General features: G+C 39.9%; 2 protein-coding genes across 4 annotated transcripts in view; one reads left to right on the top strand and one right to left on the bottom strand.

The window, feature by feature from the left end:
• Positions 1-9,402, top strand: part of srpk2 (SRSF protein kinase 2) — a 93,911-nt gene extending 84,509 nt beyond the window's left edge. Inside the window, exons 15-17 of the mRNA XM_047354492.1 lie at positions 1,796-1,888; positions 2,163-2,255; positions 7,273-9,402. Of these exons, the coding sequence (XP_047210448.1) occupies positions 1,796-1,888; positions 2,163-2,255; positions 7,273-7,457 (371 nt within the window). The 3' untranslated portion in view covers positions 7,458-9,402. The remainder of the gene's footprint in view (positions 1-1,795; positions 1,889-2,162; positions 2,256-7,272) is intronic.
• Positions 9,147-16,936, bottom strand: adck2 (aarF domain containing kinase 2). 3 transcript variants are annotated; one of them, XR_007036480.1, is made up of 9 exons: positions 15,662-16,936; positions 14,288-14,434; positions 13,942-14,070; positions 13,771-13,866; positions 13,374-13,652; positions 13,054-13,182; positions 12,256-12,309; positions 10,805-11,006; positions 9,147-9,963 (listed from the first exon to the last, which is right to left on the bottom strand). XR_007036480.1 is itself a non-coding variant. In XM_047354472.1 (9 exons), exons 2-9 carry the CDS (start codon positions 16,547-16,549, stop codon positions 10,866-10,868), a joined length of 1,863 nt encoding a protein of 620 aa, XP_047210428.1. In that variant the 5' UTR covers positions 16,550-16,665; positions 16,736-16,936; the 3' UTR covers positions 9,147-10,865. The 3 variants fall into 3 exon arrangements, 2 of the variants coding, with proteins under 2 accessions (XP_047210428.1, XP_047210437.1); XM_047354472.1 differs by having other exon boundaries at positions 9,147-11,006; positions 15,662-16,665; positions 16,736-16,936; XM_047354481.1 differs by having other exon boundaries at positions 9,147-11,006; positions 15,662-16,665; positions 16,742-16,936.
• Positions 16,937-17,872: the final 936 nt, after the last annotated feature.

Here is a 17,872-nt window from a genome sequence, read left to right as displayed (position 1 = left end):
TTAAAAAGATTAAGGAATGATAAACTGGACAGATCATCAGTTTAATTTGGTTGTAGAAATTCTATGCATGGATTGCAAAACAGAGAAACAACTGCTAAAAGAACCTTTTTACTTGCTTTAAATTTAAAAATGTTGATTACTTCTATCATTTCTGACACAGTTAGATGCAGGTTGCAGACCCCCGGCCCGGGTGGTTCCTGGTCACCACAGGGTGACAGATTGGGTCAGTTGGTGAAATCGTTGATCATAAGATAATCCCAAACATCCTAGTTTTGGGACGAATGGGGCCTCCAGTAAGGCCTCTTCAAACCCTAACTTCGTTGACTATGCTTAAAAGCCAGGTTTATCGCAGGAAACCAGGCCGTTTACAATTGAGCCAGAAGTTTGTTGATGGCTATAAAAAAGTGTGTGAATGAGGACTCTCTAGGGTACCCGTAACCAAATTTTTGGGCGGGGGTGGGTTTGTATGTAAACCTGTTTGTATAGTTTTGACTCTGTTTGGATTAGAGAAAATCCACGTGTACACAATACTAGTAAACCCTGATAAAAGAACATTAAAATGCACCAAACTAAAAACATGTGTGATTGTGTGTCAACTTTTCACCAGTACTGTACGTCCACATCTCAAGCAAAATAACATTCATTCTAAGAATTGACCTTATAATGTTTCTTTATTGTTTGGATTAAAGTTTAAACCCTCTAAATTTATTCATTTCAATAGTTTTCATTGAAGAAACTAAGTGAACATCAATATTTTACAATGAAGATGGTCTCTTGCCTTTTTTTGCAAAATGGGGACTTCTTTTTTCTAATGATCCATCCAAGCAATGGAGACATTATTACCTCTGAATATCAAATGCAATGTATTGTAAATGGATAAATCCCTGAAGTAAGTTTAGTTTAGCCATCCCTTTCCCCGAATCCTCCTACCCACTGTCAACTTTAAACCCTCACCTTGAAATCTGCTGTGCTGCCACCCATCTTCCTCCTCCTGCTCACTGCAATTCATGCCTTTCATACAAAGCATTGCTTATATCTCTTTAGTCCTACAATATAAAACAGCAAAACGGTAACAGATTGTAATGTACACCTAAGGGCCACTTAAGTCAGTGATCCTGTGAACATATGTGCATCTTTATTTAGGTCACTGTACCTTTCTATCTGCATACACGCTCTCACCTTTTAGCATTCTCCTGTAGAGCTGACACATTTTTCCAGACTGTACAGCCTCTTCCTCACCTCACTCCTCCAGCTCTTCTTCTCCTCCGGCTCTTTGATCTCACTCGGCTCGTTGTGTTGTTTTTCTCCCTGCATGTGGCGCTCAGTTGGCTGCCTTCTATGCATTTTTTTTTTTTTGCATCGGGTCGAGTAGGCGTCAGATTGATCCTGATTTACACAGAAGCAACTTTTGATCTCCCACCACTGAGTCCACATCAGAAGTCATTATTTCAGGCTGGAATTCAGGGCACGCTGCTTTCATTCGTCTCATTTCCTCACTTGTTCATCCCACGGTGGCACAGTTTATTAACGTGTGTTTTTCCTACTTCTTAATCTCTGATTGTCAATTTTGTTCTTCTTCCTCCTCCCTCTCTTTTTGTCCCTCCCTTACCGCTCCCCATGATCTCTGTCACTTGGTGTCTATTTTTACTTTCTCCCCCACAAATCAATCTTATTCTTTTGTTTTATTAATTTTTTTTTTCAATTTTTTTCTGTCTTTTCCTCAACTATGTTCGGTATCCTTTCCCTTTCTCCTTCTCCTTCTCCTCCCCCTTTCCCATTCCTTACCTCCCCATAGACCACATAGCTCACATCATAGAGCTGCTGGGCTGTATTCCGAGACACTTTGCGCTCTCCGGAAAATATTCCCGGGAGTTCTTCAACAGAAGAGGTAGTGATGGCCTGACAGCTGAGTGGCGCTGAGACACACAGATGTCAAAGAGGGACAGAAATGGACACAAATAGACGGCTTCAATTTGGTATCAATTGGGCGTATTGATTAACAGTGGGAACAATCCTCACCAATCGTGTCCCCGCAGTACCTCGGGGCAGCTGTGTGTGTCAGCGCCTTGCAGCCGACGGCATGTGTGTGTTGACGTGTGTGCATGCTGTAATGCTGAACCGTGCCTGTTCCCTTTTGTGACGTATGTGGTGGTTGGGGACAGACCACATCGCTCTGATCACGGAGCTCCTTGGGAAGGTCCCACGCAAAGTGGTCGCTGCCGGGAAGTACAGCCGAGAGTTTTTCTCCAAGAAAGGTAAACTGAACCGTGGGTGGAGGACTCATCCTGGGTGAAATAAATGTGGGGACAGAAGCTGGACGTGTTGGTGTTACAGACATTGTTTTTATAGGAACTCTCAGACAGGGTTTAGGTAAGTATAAGGTCACAGTTAAGGTTTTGTCTTTGCTAGTAATATGCAGTGGCTCTCAAACATCTACAAACCTTGTTAAAATGTTGTTAAACAAATAAGAACGTTAAAAATGATTACAACTTTTTCCACTTGTAATGTGACACATATCCTGTTTAACTCAACTGATAAATCTTTTAGAGGGTGCAATTACCTGGTTGTTTAACTCACACCAGCTGCCATCTGATTTGAGATTGTTCTGTTCAGAGGCATCAATCTATCCATGCTGGAGTCCTTTCTGTTCTGTCTTGTCGCACCTCAGCAGAACCCATCCATTAATGTGCTAAACATCCCAAAGCTTCCACCATAAGTTCCCCTTAAAACTAATTTGTTTAAAAATTGAAGCACCTATTGGTTCAATTTCTATCAGCATCCCACAGCTTGACTTGATAACATCTCACCACTTGACCTTTCAAAGGTTCTCCACATCTAGCAGATTGTGAGAAGACCTCTTGTCTTCTTCAGGTGACCCCACACATTTTTACTTTATTTTACTTCTGAACTCTGGCTTTGTTATTCCAGAAATCCAATTTTCCCCTCATGAAGTCTTGAAAGATCTGATTGTATACATGGACTCTTTGTGACACAGAAAAATAAAATCTCTGCAGCCATTTGTAGGTTTTCAGCCAAAACCAAACAATATATGGGAAGCAGCAAAAAAACAAAAAAAACCCTATGTCCCCTTTGAAGAACATTAACATCACAACATAATGTGGCCACCATCATATTTAACAGCAAAACAAGTTGGCCTAAAAGTTTAAATCTGGATTCATCACACATCATCATCATTTTCCTACAGGCTCCTGCAACCATTGTTGATTGCCTTCACTGTGTCACAGCGTATATATATATATATATATATATATATATATATGATGCGTTTTTTACTTTAACTTCATACCTTTAAGCAACAAGATCCTTCTCATCGTTTGCAACCTTTCTACAAACTTCGGACTCTTTCTTTAGACAAAGGATGCAAATGTGGAAACGCTCGACTTCAGGTTAATCAGATTCACTCTAACTGATGGCAGGTGAGAACTCAAGGAGACTGAATGCTGAAAGTGAATCAAAATGTGCTTCAACAAAGTACTAGTTTAAGGGTGTGCCTATTTATGCAACCAGGTTATTGCATCCTTTTTTTTATTTAATGCATTTCTTCTCCTAAAAGATTTGCTGTTTGGTTGGTTGAATCATGCTGAACATATGTTCCATTAAAGGTGGAAGGAACATTTATCCTGGTCTATTTTTTAACATCACAACATCCTGGCATTTTAGCAGAATGTTTACCCTTTTAAAGTTGTTCTTAAAAATCTAGATTTCCATCGTCTTGTCTGCAGGGAAAAAAACGTTAAAAGTACTTATAAGAGGTTCAGCTTTAAAGTAAAAAACTACTTTGTATTAAATACTTTGCATTAGGTCAGAGTGGGTAAAAAAGCCTGCATCGTTCTACAAATAGGAAAACATTCCCTTAGCTGCTGGCTGTACTCATTTGATTTAATCTTTTGACCTAAAATAGAAACAAAGTAAGCACGCTTTCTCATCTACAGGGACCGCTGAGAAGGAACAGCCTTTAAATAAATGCAGCTTTTATTGCAGCAGCATAGTTGTATACTTGCATTTTGGGAAAAATGAAATCTTTAAATTTACTATATTTATTCAGGGGGAGAAAAAAAATTATATTTTGAACAAGTTAACAGTTTTTATCTTAGTAACAAATGACTGGATATTTTATTCTTTATTTTTTTAAGCTGATCCGAGTTGCTTGATACAGTTAATGAGTAATCCATTACTTTCTCTTTCTCTGGGGTAGAAATATCAAGTAATGCACAGGCTCTTTTTTCTTTTCACTTCTTCTTACCTCAGGGCTTGTTAACAACTCCTATTTCCACGCACATTGAGCAGGATGACGGGACGTAAAAAAACATATCCAGAGGTCACCAAGAGTGTCATGTCAAGAGAAAAATAATTCAGAATAAAAGCCTACCATTACAAGGTGAACATGTAAAGTTTATTGGAAACTACTAGGGCTTTAGCTAAAAGAGGACTCTGGAAGATCTGAAGAAATTGTGCAGCGAGGAACTTTCAAACATCTCTCTCTGTATTCTTCGACCTTGTGAAAAATTATAGGAGACATTAAAGCAGATGATTGTCCCACTGTGGGAAGGAGGTTGTACTAAGTATTTACTGCAGATGTACCAAGGAAAAGGTTTTCCCCCCATAAAATGTTCAGTCTACAAAATCAGGTGATCCAACACTATCAGATTAGTGTGTTAAAGTTAGCATCCATAATTCTCTTCAGTGTTGCAGATTATTTAGTAAAAAGGCTGCAGAAGTAACATTAATTAAATCAACATTAGGTAAATATATAAATGCATACGTGAGAGTTTCGATTAGTATGTCTCCCTGCTCTGTGGCTCTGCTCATCTCTGAGCCAGGTAAGTGGATGGACCTGTGCCTGATGCAGCTAATAACCCCTGTGCTCTGTCATTTATTCACTTTTTTAAATTCTGTGTTTGCCCTCTGATGTCTCCTCACAAATCCTTCATCTTGTGTCGTGAGATCTGAATCTTCTGGCTTTGAAGTTGTCTCTATCCGTGGTCTGAGCATGCACTTGATGTTTCAATGTTCACCCTTTTATCCCTCTGCGCTCCGTTAATCTGAGCTGACTTTCCCGTTCTGCCTCTCGGGGGCGGGGGGGCTTCTGCTGTAAAGCCTTTGTTTGTAGTGTCACCTAGTGTCCTTAATGCATGATGATTTGTATTAAACTCTTGGAAAAACAGACCGATTGGAGACGTATGCAAGATTGCATTTTTCAAAACATAACCACAAATTATGAAACTTCTACACAGGCTAAAATGCCTTGGGAAAAAAAGGCTTTTTAATCATTAACTAGCCAGAATATTTGATAAAGAGATCATATTCTCCCATCTTGTGAAGAGGGAAAAAGAGGTTACCATGGCAGCTGTGGTTTAAACTAGACCCTTTGGTTTTTCCCCATCATTAACCAGTCGCAGCACTGTCTTTCTTCCCTGTCAGAGTTATATTCCCAGCCAATGATTTCCCAAATAATGAACACATTTCTTATGTCTTTTTTTTTTTGGTCATCGTCCTGCATCTCTATTTCTGTCCATCTGCCTTCTGTTGGCGTGGTTTTCAGCCAAGACTCTGCAGGCTTTTACAACAATGTTACAGCACCTCACTGATTAGCATTCCCTCAGATAGAAAGAGGTGAAGTAATTAATGAAATCAGCTGCCGTTCAGTTGGAGTGTTAAATAATTCTGTTTTATCAAAAGGTGCCCAGAGAATTGGACTTAAATCTCACATTTCTATATAACAAATTATCCAGGCAGATCTGCATAAGCGGTGCTCGGATTTCTAGTTAAATAACAATTCAAAGAGTCTCTTTAAATCTGCCAGAGGCTGCATTTACTTACACTATACTGCCAAAAGTATTTGTCTGTCTACTTTTACAAGTACATGAACTTTGATGACATCCTATTTTTATTCTATAAGGTCCAATTTGTTGATGGACCCACCGTTGCCAGCTATAGCAACTTTAACTTGTGTAAACATCTTCCACAAGGTTTAGGAGTGTTTTCATTGTTAGATGAGAAAACCAGAATTGCAGCATCTGCTCTAAGTCATCCCAAAGATGTTCAAGAGGGTTGAGGACAGGACTCTGTGCAGGACTTTATACACCTGCAGCCATGGAAGTGGTTGTAACATCAGATTTCATTGATCTGGTGGTGTGACACAATACTTTGCCAATATAGAGTAAATTAAAAGGTGGCATTAACAAGGATCTACACTTTTAGCCCAGTATCTGACCCTGTACTGAAAATATTGCTCACATACAACATCAATGTGACTTGAGATGGTCTGTTACTTTGTTACTACATGTTTGTTTCATTTAAAGATAACACAGTTATACATTGTCAACAAAGAAACCTAGAATGAGAGCTTTGCTGCCTTTATATGACTTGTTAATGATTGTTTGGGTTAACTATTGTAAAGATGTGCAGGAAAACTCTAATATCCAGTCTTTTTCTATTCGGTGAATGCACCATACTTAAGCCCTACCAGTTCTTGTTAATGACAACACTCCTCAGTCTGGAAATCACTAATAGGTTAGAAGGATTTAAAGTTGGGTATTTTCACTATGAGTGAGGTGTCTAAAGATACAGTCAAATAAATTAGGAAAACTGAAAAAGTACAGAAAACGCTGTTTTCTAGAGATACACATCAGTTGTTGGCTCCTTCATATATTCGTATACTTTTGCATACCTGACCTTTACGGCCCTGAGGTCCAAGCAGGTGGTGGAAACTCTGGCTTTTTTTTTGTGGCTTCCCATTAAGAGTCTTTAAGCCGCAGGAAGGGTAAGACATTGATACCGGTAACCAGACAATGCCTTCTAGGGAGTAAGGAAGCATTACACAAACATGTGTTGCAAGGTTTTCAGTTTATTATTGGTGCTTTATTCATAAATGTGCATGTGGGCTTTTATTACAGCCACTTTTAGGATAATTTTATCATTCTAAAGACAAAAAAGAGCCTCGAGAACATAGTTGTTCTAGATAACTATACTACCTTCATTAGCAATTAATCAGATAATGATCTGTCTGTATACTATTGAAAGTATTTATTTGTGTTTTTTCTTTGAGAAAATTGGTGCTGAACTGGCAAAACTTGAGTATCACAGAGTAATTGTTTGACTTCTTCATATTTGGGTGTATTGCAGACACCTGTGCCAAGCTTTTCAGTATGAATGGCTGGGGAAAACTAAAGTTGAGTGGCTGAAGATATTCTACATGTGTCCTTTTGTTTGGGTGCTAACTTTCACTGTGCTCCATGTGCCTCGTTGCAGGCGAGCTGAGGCACATCACCAAGCTAAAGCCGTGGTCTCTGTTCGACGTGCTGGTTGAAAAGTATGGTTGGTCACATGAAGACGCCGGCCACTTCACTCAGTTCCTGCTGCCCATGCTGGAGATGGTGCCTGAGAAGAGGGCCTCGGCTGGAGAATGCCTCAACCATCCATGGCTCAGCTCATAGCTGCAAACGTCGATCACCCTCCCTCCTCTCCCCATGTTCTCCAACTTTGAGCCCAAATATCCACCACTGTTGGCAGCGTATGAAACCGTCGTGTGGAGGGAAGCTTTCCTCCTACCATTTCTAACGCATCCTTTCCATACGCACCTGATCAGGCTTTACTCCTACATGTATTCTACCATGAGGAATGTAAAAACAAGCTTGTGGCAATGACTACAATAAAAGGAATCCGATGATGTGATGATGCATTCAGTTAAAGGAAAGGTCGGAACAAAATGTGGGGTTGTTGCCTCTTCCAGCAATGAGATGTCAGCCTCTTCATCTGTCTTCTTCTCAGTTTAAACTAATGAAAGCTGCTGACCTCCACAGTAAGAAACGTAAAGAAGAAACGTTCTTGGACTGCTGACAGATGGCCCAGAGCTCCATCTTCCATGACCAACTGGAGCCTGTAAGGACATACGAGCGTGCGTGTTATTTTGCGAGAGAATGAGCGTTTGTGCCTATGTGCCCTATATAACCACCTCAAAGGAGTACCAACATCAGACGTTACAGTTTACAGCGTGCTATCTTACACAAATCCAGTCCTAAAAAAAAAGCTCATCTCACCCAACATTGCTTCTTAACATGCTCTACGGTCCTGAACAGCAACTGCAGGGGGGAAGGGAGCATCACACTGACGGGTGCAAAGAAGGCTTGCAATCAAAATAATCAGTATTAACCTGGAGAAGGTCTGCTTGATGTTAAGACTTTATTTTGAAATGCATGGAGAGACTGCTGGATCGGCATGAAGGAATATGACAAGCCAACAATGGTTGTTGGTTTTAGCTCACCTTTCAGATATGGCAATCGTATTAACAAATGTTGGTGCCCCCCCCCCCCCCCCTTAAGTATTAACACTTTTCAGTACGAGTTTTTGACATTCCCAAATCCCCATCTCTTCTGACTTTATTCCTAAGAACTATTTTCTTGACTCCTTCTGTGGCACGTTTACTAGATCTGATTGGTACTACCCTCAACCCCCGGCCCCACCCCTCTTTTTGCCCTCTGGAGGAACCCCATCTGTCCCTGAGCCTCTCCAGAAAAGAGGCAGTCATGTGGAAGGTTGCACTTGTCTTTGTAAATGTCGTTCAGGGATTTGAAACCTTTGTACATAGAACTAGATTTCGCAACGCAAATAAGCGACTGTGGACAAATTTGCGGACAAACACCCCAAGTATCATTCTGAAAAAATAAAATAAAAACTGGTTGTTGTTGGCAGTACTTGACTTCCCCTCCGGTAAAACAGGAATGAGACATTCTGCCACTGATTAAACTTGGAGGAAGGCTCAAACTGACTTGTGCTGCCACCTGCTGGCAGAACGGGAGTAAAGCTGCTACTCTCAGTGCCAACACTCCGAGAAGTTTCACCATCTCTGTCTACTTAATTACACACACAAATCCTAAATCATCACGATTAATCCAGTTTCCTATTTTTCGCAATAAATGAAAAAAAGATGATTATAATTAAATGGTGACATATTTTTAAAAAATATTTAATTCATTAAAACTATAGGGGAAAAAAAGCAAACAACTTCTCTTTGGTTGTTGTGACAGTGACAGAAAATTGTCTTATACTGAGGTGATTGTGTTTGTCTATTAGAGATGTTTTTATTTGTTTTGTCATTATTATTAATATTACTGAACGTTTTTTTAAATAAAGAAAACACCACCTCTCCCCTCCCCTTCTTACTTGAACAGTGCTGCCCCCTGTGGGTCATTGACAGTGACGAAAAGAAAAACTGTTTAGCAATAAAGGGTATGTGATTATTTTTTTTTTTTTCCAATTTTGCACCAAATCTTCTTGATCTCCATCTCTCAGCCATGCTGACTGTTCTTCCTAAAGACATCGACAGAATTGAGTTTTGTCTGTTTTTCATTGACGGATTTAATAAATTGTAGATTAATGGCTTCTATTCTCTTGAATGTAGTCATTTGTTTTGCTTTGCATTTTATCGTCACAGTGAGACCTTACAGGAGAAGTAGGAGAAGAGTTTAACTTAGATTGGATTTCATTTTAATGGTATTAATGTTGGGTGAGAGCATTCCTGTTAACAATTAAAATACAAAAATCTGAGTACAGTTAGCTGTCAGTAAGCGTAGTGTATTAGAACAAGCAGGTTACAGTATTGAGATTCTTTCTAAAATAAAGTCAGTAAAACAACAGGCATATAACACCTCCACATATTCATTCCCCTTGAACTGGTGACATTATAACCACAACAAACACACAGTGGTGCATAACTGTCAAGAAGAAGGAAACTATGTGTTTTTTTATTTGTATTCAGCACCCTTAATTCTGGTAACCTTAATTAGAATCCACCATCCCCACCTTAAAAAATGGTGTTGGCAGTATCATGCTGAGGGGATTCTTTACTTCAGCAGGAACAGGGAAACTGATCAGTTGATAAGATGGACGGAGCAACATACAGGGCAATCCTGCAATGGACTTGAGACATGGGTTTAGATCCACCTAATGGTAGAAGAGCCAGGGTTACAACAGAATGGTTTAGACCAAAACATATTCATGCATTAGAATGGCCCAATCAAAGTCCTGATCAAAATACAATTAAAAAGGCTTTTCTTTAATTGAGCTACAGCTGAATTGCACAGAGGAATACACAAAAATGTTAGTCTAGGATGTGCATAGCTGGCCATGCAAAATGTTCCCTCGAGGGAGTACAACAGCACTCCACGCTGTTGTACTGAGGCTGTTTTAAAAGATGATTAAATCCATTTATTCTTTTCCTTTTGGATCACAATTCTGCACTACTTTGTGTTGGTATATCAGATAAAATGCCAATCAAATACATAAAAGTTTGTGGTTGTAACATACAAAGAAAAGTGAAACATTTGAAGGGGTATGAATACTTTGGCAAGGCACTGTATCACTGACTTAAAACTAAACCAGGCTACAGAGAACCAGTCGGGGTTCTAGTTCCATTCGGCTATTTTATCAGATTACATCCTGCATCTGACTCGCTGAAGAGCAATGAACCTATAAGAGACACCATCTGTAAAATGCATCAACTCTAACCAGGCTTATGTGAGCGTGCTTTAAAGTTCATGTCAATGCATGAAAAGTTCATAATACAGATATCAGGAGATAAAACATGAATAAAAGTGGATGCTGCCACTAAAACAAAGACATCATGAGGTATTTACGATATCAACTCTGCCAAAATCTAATGAAAGGACCATGATCTCATGATCTACAGTGGAACATTGCATTGCAATTCTGAAGGAAATCCTATTAAAATGGTATTAAGAGGATGTACATATATACTGTCAGAACATGGGACCTGTAAATCTACCTATTAACTGCACAGCTGCCTGTATGTGTGTGCTGCATTGTACTTCTGCTGATTCGGTGCATCAGAACAGTGATGCACAGTTCTTCAGCAGCAGGGGTTTGGCCAAATCCAAGATGTCCAAGGTGGGATCGAGTGACCTTCCCAGACCCTCCAGCACCATGATGGCAAACACAATGGAGGCAAAGTTACTCTCCAGCTTCACCTGAAAACACAATCAATGATGAATATCATTGATCCAAGGAACTGTTTTACCTAAAGCCCAAATAATGAAGCACTGAATGAAAATCATAGGCTTTTAAATGATGTTCCTTCAAGTGTATTTTTTACTGTGTAAAAAACTAAAGAAAATAAATCTATCTCACACTAGACGTACATGTAGGAAGAGACCAACAATAATGTTTATATATCAACATTTAGATTGTTTTCCTGTTTAGTTCAACCTGAATTATCTGCTTTTATATGCAGTTAAAACTAAATATATACACTATGAAAAGAGACTTAATGACATTAAATCAGATTAAAATGTTTCTGTTTCAGCTCAGGATTACCTAAATTATTAAGCGTTAGGAAATACCTGCAAACGTTTGTGAGAAGCTTGTGGAGGGATATACTGTATCAGATACATCTGACCCAAGTCATAAAGTTTAAAAGACAATTCTACCAAAAACAGAAAAAAACGTATGTAAACATCTGAATTTATAGAAAGGGAGAATACATCTCTAAATAAAATCCTCTCATTAATCTGGCATGTAGCAAATAGAGATAATTTTGGCAATCCTAGCTGAAACGTTCAAACTGATCTCATGTCAGACATTAAAAAATGTTACGTCTCATCTGGTTTCAACTTTATAGCCAAAAACAAAATAATGAAAAAATCCTCATATTATTTCCCAGACTAACGCAGACTGTATGATACACAAAGACAAATACTAGATCCTTTCTAACTTTTTGTGGGTTTCTCTTGCTTTACTGCATTTTCTAAAAAATGTATTCAAAATGTTCTGCCACACATCTAAAAGCAATAGAGAGCGAACAAGTATAAAGTGGTTTTAAACTGACAATAGTTAAATATGTATTGTCTTGACATTTCCCTCCAGAATAAATGTCCCCTACTGTGCACCATACCAGCTCCCTCCAGCCATCTTGTAAGCTTTCCTTTTTATTCCTGCAGTTGCACTTTGGTTTCCTTCCAGATTTACGGTTCTACCTGTCTCCCTCTCAATCACTCGCCTATTCTGTATAGTTTAATCAGCACTGTTACTTTATCTTTTTTATTAAATAAAGAAATCCCTTGTGCAGAGATAGCTGCCGGGTTTAAGGACTTCCAGATATTCAGGCAAAGTGTCCCACTTAATGAAGTTATATGAAAAAAGATGAGTTTAAATTAAATGATTATCAGAAGATTTAAGCTTGTGAGTTTAAAACTAGATCACAAAGGAAAGATACTTTACCTTGTGCTTGATGAGTAAGCCAAAGACCTTAGAGAGCAAATCAGCTACTTGAATCTAAACAAAGAGAAAAAGAAGATTAACGTTAATCTGGGGGAACAGAGGTAAATTATCGGTAAAAGCAACACATTTTAAAAACAACAGGAGTTAAGCTGTAAAATAACATATCAATAACTGTATCTGACTGCTTTAACCAGACAGTAAGACATGTATACATCTGTCTGCTGACAAAAGGATGCTAAATGTATAAAATCCATATTCCTTTCAAATTAAAAGGGAGCTGTGTCCTTTGGTCAGATAAGAGTTTAAATATAGATTTTTGGCATCAAAGAAAGAACGTGTGGAAAAGAATCTTATGTCCACTGTTGAGTATGGTGGAGGACCTGTCATGCTATGGGCCGGTATCTCTTCCAAAGGACCTGCAAAATCATGAACTCTTTGAAATACCAGGACATTTTTAAATACAAATCTGATGGACTCTACAGATAGGGATCAGGAATGAGAAACCAGAACTCTGGATGATCTGGACAAATTGTGCAAAGAGCAAGGGTTAAAGGTCACTTCCTCTGCTAAACTTAAACTCCAGCCTTGGGAAATGTTATAAAAGACACACTGCAATTTAAGTGTTAAAAAAACTACAGTAGTCATTGAATAATTTTTAACCTTTTATCCAGATCTTTACTACGAGCTAATAAATGTAGAGATTAGAACAGATCAGTGAAAAAGAGGGAAACATTTAAAACATATCTCTATAGGTTTTTTTCTCTATTAATGTAATATAACAAATAAAGGCAAAGATACCTTTTCCAGAGAGAGGCTGTTGCTGACGGCATGATCCACCAACTCGGCCATCTCCTTCTTAAAAAGCGGCACATCTTTGCACTCATTAGCTCGGGCATGATGCAAAATCAACTCTGCCACCCTCTCACCCTGTAAAACCACACAGTTCAACTTAGACCGGTCCTCCCATCTACAAATATTTGATGAATATCTTCTAGACTCTATCAGAAGCATTTAAACATGCAGAAATATTCAACAATATGTACGTTTAAAGAAATATATTGTGTAATTTAAACTGAATGAAAGTTTAAAACATGCAAAATGAAAATGTTCCTTCTTACCTTGCGCAGCACCACCGCTGTGAAGACGGCCTTAAAGTTTGCGAGATCATGGTCACTGAGCTGAGCTACGATACCAGCGTCCAGCAGCACCAGCTGCAGAGGACATGAGTCTGGCCGGACACTGACCACCACTGTGTCTAACAAGTCAGTGAGGGTGGTCTTCCCATGGTGGTCCCCTGAGATACTAACTGCATCGCTGGAATCAGTGAGAGACTTCTGACATTGGACCAGAATGTTGCCAGGATGCAGATCTCCATGGACAAAGTTATCCACAAACACCTGCAGTTAAGATGTATTTTAGGACGGCTGATGAATGTGACGAAGCAGTCTAGAATATGAGCCAATATTTCCTCTTGTGAACACAAGTCAAGTGATCTCAGTAATTTCTTGATCTCACCATTTTCAGCAGGGTGTCAACTCCCATCCTGGCTATCCTCTGTTTCACCTCCTGAGGAATCTCGGAGCTCAGGTAGTTTGAAATAGGCTCGCTCTCCTAAAAGATGAAAGGGGTCATTGAATACCGAATAATGTCTCAGGCATCAGTTCTTTTCAGAACCCGTGTCCTCACTTCAAAGGTTTCCACCAAAACGTTCCTGGTGACGAACGGCCGTAATGGAGTTGGGAATCTGATGTTGTCCACATTGCGGAAGTTTTCTTGGAAACGCTCTATGTTCCTGGCCTCAAAACGGAGATCGATCTAAAATAAACGTACCATAAGCGAGTGAAAATAGGTCCAGTGAGGTTGTTTCTATGTATGCTGCGACAGCTAGTGACATTTCTCAGTTGAAGGCTTAGCAATGAAAATGTATTAGGAAACAAAATACAGTTACGTTCAGCTTGGTGCAAAAAACTAAACCAGAACTAGATAAACTGGAAATAAAATCAACAAATTTGACAAATGCGAGTTAAAGCACCTGTTTGGTCATTAACTTCTCAAACTCCTCAACGACTTCACACATACTGAGCCACTTGAGTCCAGGAACGCAGTGCAGAAGCCAGCTGCCCGCTTTCATAAGCAGCAAGTCTATCTCTACCTGCATCCTGACGCCTGGATGGACCACCTGAAAGCATGAAAAAATGAATTACATCTTCTCCTTTACTCACAATCATTACCCTTGATATTTTCCACATTTCGTCACATGAGAACCACAAACTCAAATGTATTTTATTGTGAATATAGATAATTGGGCAATGTGAAGTGGTGCGTGATTGTGAAAGGACAGGAAAATGCTACATGGTTTTCAACATTTTCTATAAATACAATTCCGAAGGTGGGGCGAGCATTTGCATCCAGACCCCTTTACTTCGCCCTAAATGAAATTCCCGGCAACAAGCTGCCTTCAGACGTCACCTAATTAGTAAACAATGTGTTCTCGGTATAAATCCAGCCGTTCTGTAAAGGCCTCAAAGGTCTGTCAGGCAAGGCAAGTTTATTTGCATAGCAGATTTCAGCAACAAGACAATTCAAAGTGCTTTACATGACAAAAACCATTCAAAATGTACATGAGTACTTTGGCAGTGGCATGATAAAAGAAAGTAAAAAAGATTAAAGAAAAGTTGGAATACAGAAATTAATGACCTCAACTTTTTTGTAAAATGGTAAGACTAAATGAACGACTTAACCCATTCATTGATGCACTCTGTGCTTGTTGGTCCACATTTTTTCACCATAAAACCAAACGTGTCTCCCTGGTGAAGAGGTCATTTAATTAGCGAACAGGATCATGACGACCAAGAAACACGGTATCTCTGGAGGAGCTGCAGAGATCTGTAGCTCATGTTAAAGAATCTCAATACCTATTAGTTAGTCTATACTGGTAACCCAAAAAAAGGATACAGCAAACATGTAGTAGAAGGTGCTATGGTTAATGAGAGCTAAATTCTGTGTGTTACAACAGAAAAAAACACTGTACATCATCATGCACCCTATATCTCTACAATAAAACTTGCTGATGGTGGCAGCGTGATGCTGTGGGGATGGCTTTCCTTAGCAGGGACAGGGATGATGGAAGATGGATGGCACTAAATACACAGGGTTGCTGGAAGAAAACCTCTTATAGGCTAAAAAAAGACATGTTTCTGGGGTGGTCTGGTAGTCACACCCCCAAATATTTGCAATGACAAAAGGTGGTTCTACAAGGTACTGACTTAGAGGGAATAAATATGAATGACCGTTTTATATTTATCTGGAGAAAATTGGTAAATTGGTAAATGTGTTATTACTGCATTGAACCAAAATGGAGTAATACCTTTGCAAAGCACTCTGAGTGTATAATTGTGAGACTTACCTTGATTGCCACAGGTATCAGGCGCTCCTTCTCGTTGTTGCTCTCCCCAGGTTGCTGATCTGCATAGCTCCTCTCCTTATTTCCCTCTTCCTCCTTTTTCCTGCCCTTCCAGAGCTGCCGCAGAACACCACCCACACCTCCAAGACCAGGTATCTCCCAGGCTTCCAGCATGTCTTCTCGCTCCATCGCTTCCACAACCGACTGGAAGGACGGGTCCTCCACCTGGGCTACCCTGGCCCAGCCTCTGTACACTTGGGCAACACATCCTGAACCCACGGGCTCTTTGCTATCAAATACCAACAATCTTCTCCAGCCCTCCCCGAAAGCCCTGCGGAGGAACTGCTTGGTGTGGGCCCAGGAGTGAGGGCGCACCTTGACGTGGAGCCTGGAGAAGTGTTCACAGAACTCTCGAGAGAAGATGTCCCGCCTGGTGCTGGCCCATTGTCCCAGCTTGATGAAAGTAGGCCCAGAGGTCTCGGTCACCCACAGCAGAGCCTCCAGCCAGTAAGATGCACAGTGGGTGGACATCAGAGCAAAGGGGGAAAGGAGAAGAAGGGGACCAAATTTAAAGAGAAGAACCAATGCACGAAGGCTGAGACGGAGAAAGAATATCACTTTGTGGACTTGGACCTTTACAAGGGACTTTCTGTCCATTGTTTTGTGTGGAAGAGTTGCTTCCTGAAACCTGGCTGCAGAGGATGAAGCACTGACAGCTCCCCAACACAGCAACGTGACCTTGGGAATGTGTGTAAAAATCTGTCCTCTTTTCATAAAACGTGTCCTCTGGTTCTGCATGATGCTGCATCTGGTAAAGGAGCCCGCTCTTTGCAGAGTGGACCTCAGGGTCACCAGGATTTCCCTGGCTCCAAATGCCACCATCGTGACCATCCTGTCAGAGATCGGTTAGCTCGGCGCAAGAATCCACATTCGCTTCTGCCCGATTATAAAAACACCAGGCCAAACCAAAACGTGGAAAATATGTCCTCTCATGCAAATATCCTTCACTGTAATACAGATATTAGACTAACACAACCTGTAGCCAAATGCAATAATATTTATCTGCTCTGACGTTACCTGTACCGATGGTGCAGGGCAGCAGCTGCGGCTTCCTGTCGAAGAAAACACATTTGTGTGTTTCTCCTCCCACTGTGGACAACAAACACGCTTCACGGTCCAGTTAGTATCAATGTACATCTAAAAATATCATTCATTTCCATTGAGTGCAGAGCTACCCATGAAAACATTACAATAACAGCTCGCTTCCGGGTATGACGTTTCGCCGGGAGGTCACGTGACCTTCTGTTAAAGGCCCGCGCTGTCCCATTGGCCAAAACACAAATTTAAAAATCATTATTTGAGTTCAGCGTTATTATTTCCACACATCGACTAATGTTAGTGAAATCATGTTAGTCTCTCTATTGAAATCTTTCTCAGTACTTCTTTCCTTTTGTCAACTTTTATCGATCAAATTGTGGTTGAAATACACTTTGTGGCCTACTAGGATTTTATTAAGCGTGTCTCTCGTAGTTAGTTATTTGTAAAGCATTTCTCGTCGTTAAATACAAAACCTTATATAGTCATTTTAACCCAAAGACACGATGTCAAAAATGCTTTGGGGTAAAATTAGGTTCTGCAAAGAGGCCAGGTGATCGACAGATGGAGACAAATCCTATGCTTCCATGTGTGCCTTCTCGGTTTGGTTTACCAGTTGAATGTTTTTTGTTTGTTTGTTTTAACCATATGGGCGCAAGGGGATGGAGTGAGGCAAGCAATTCATGCAGAGGTGCACAGCCAGACTGTAAGAGTGACATTTGGAAACAGTATTAACTTACAGCACGTAGAAGAAAATTGGTTTTTAGGTGATGTTTATGGATTCCACTTTTCATTACTGTACTATCTATGTATCCCTTTAACCAACAAATCGCTGCAGGTTTTCTGAGGTCAACAGGTAGGAGACAAGATAGACAGGAACTTGAGCAAAGTTGTCCTCATTCCCCCACTTTTCAAATTTAACAAAAATGATATCAAATGTTCATAATTTCTTAGTGCTGGTTTGTTGTTAGTGCTGCTATCATTTTAAAGATATTACTAGTTACTATGGGTGTTTATCACTACGAGTTTGAGGTTAGATCATGAAACGTAAAACAAATGAAATGGGCAGCCCTCAGAAGGAATGGCGATGAGATTTGTGAGTATTGCTATGTTGTTTAC

The sequence above is a fragment of the Girardinichthys multiradiatus genome, chromosome 2, assembly GCF_021462225.1.
Source record: "Girardinichthys multiradiatus isolate DD_20200921_A chromosome 2, DD_fGirMul_XY1, whole genome shotgun sequence".
NCBI lineage: Eukaryota > Metazoa > Chordata > Actinopteri > Cyprinodontiformes > Goodeidae > Girardinichthys > Girardinichthys multiradiatus.
The sequence above is the reverse complement of the archived record's forward strand: the minus strand, read 5'-3'. Positions and strand labels throughout refer to the sequence as shown.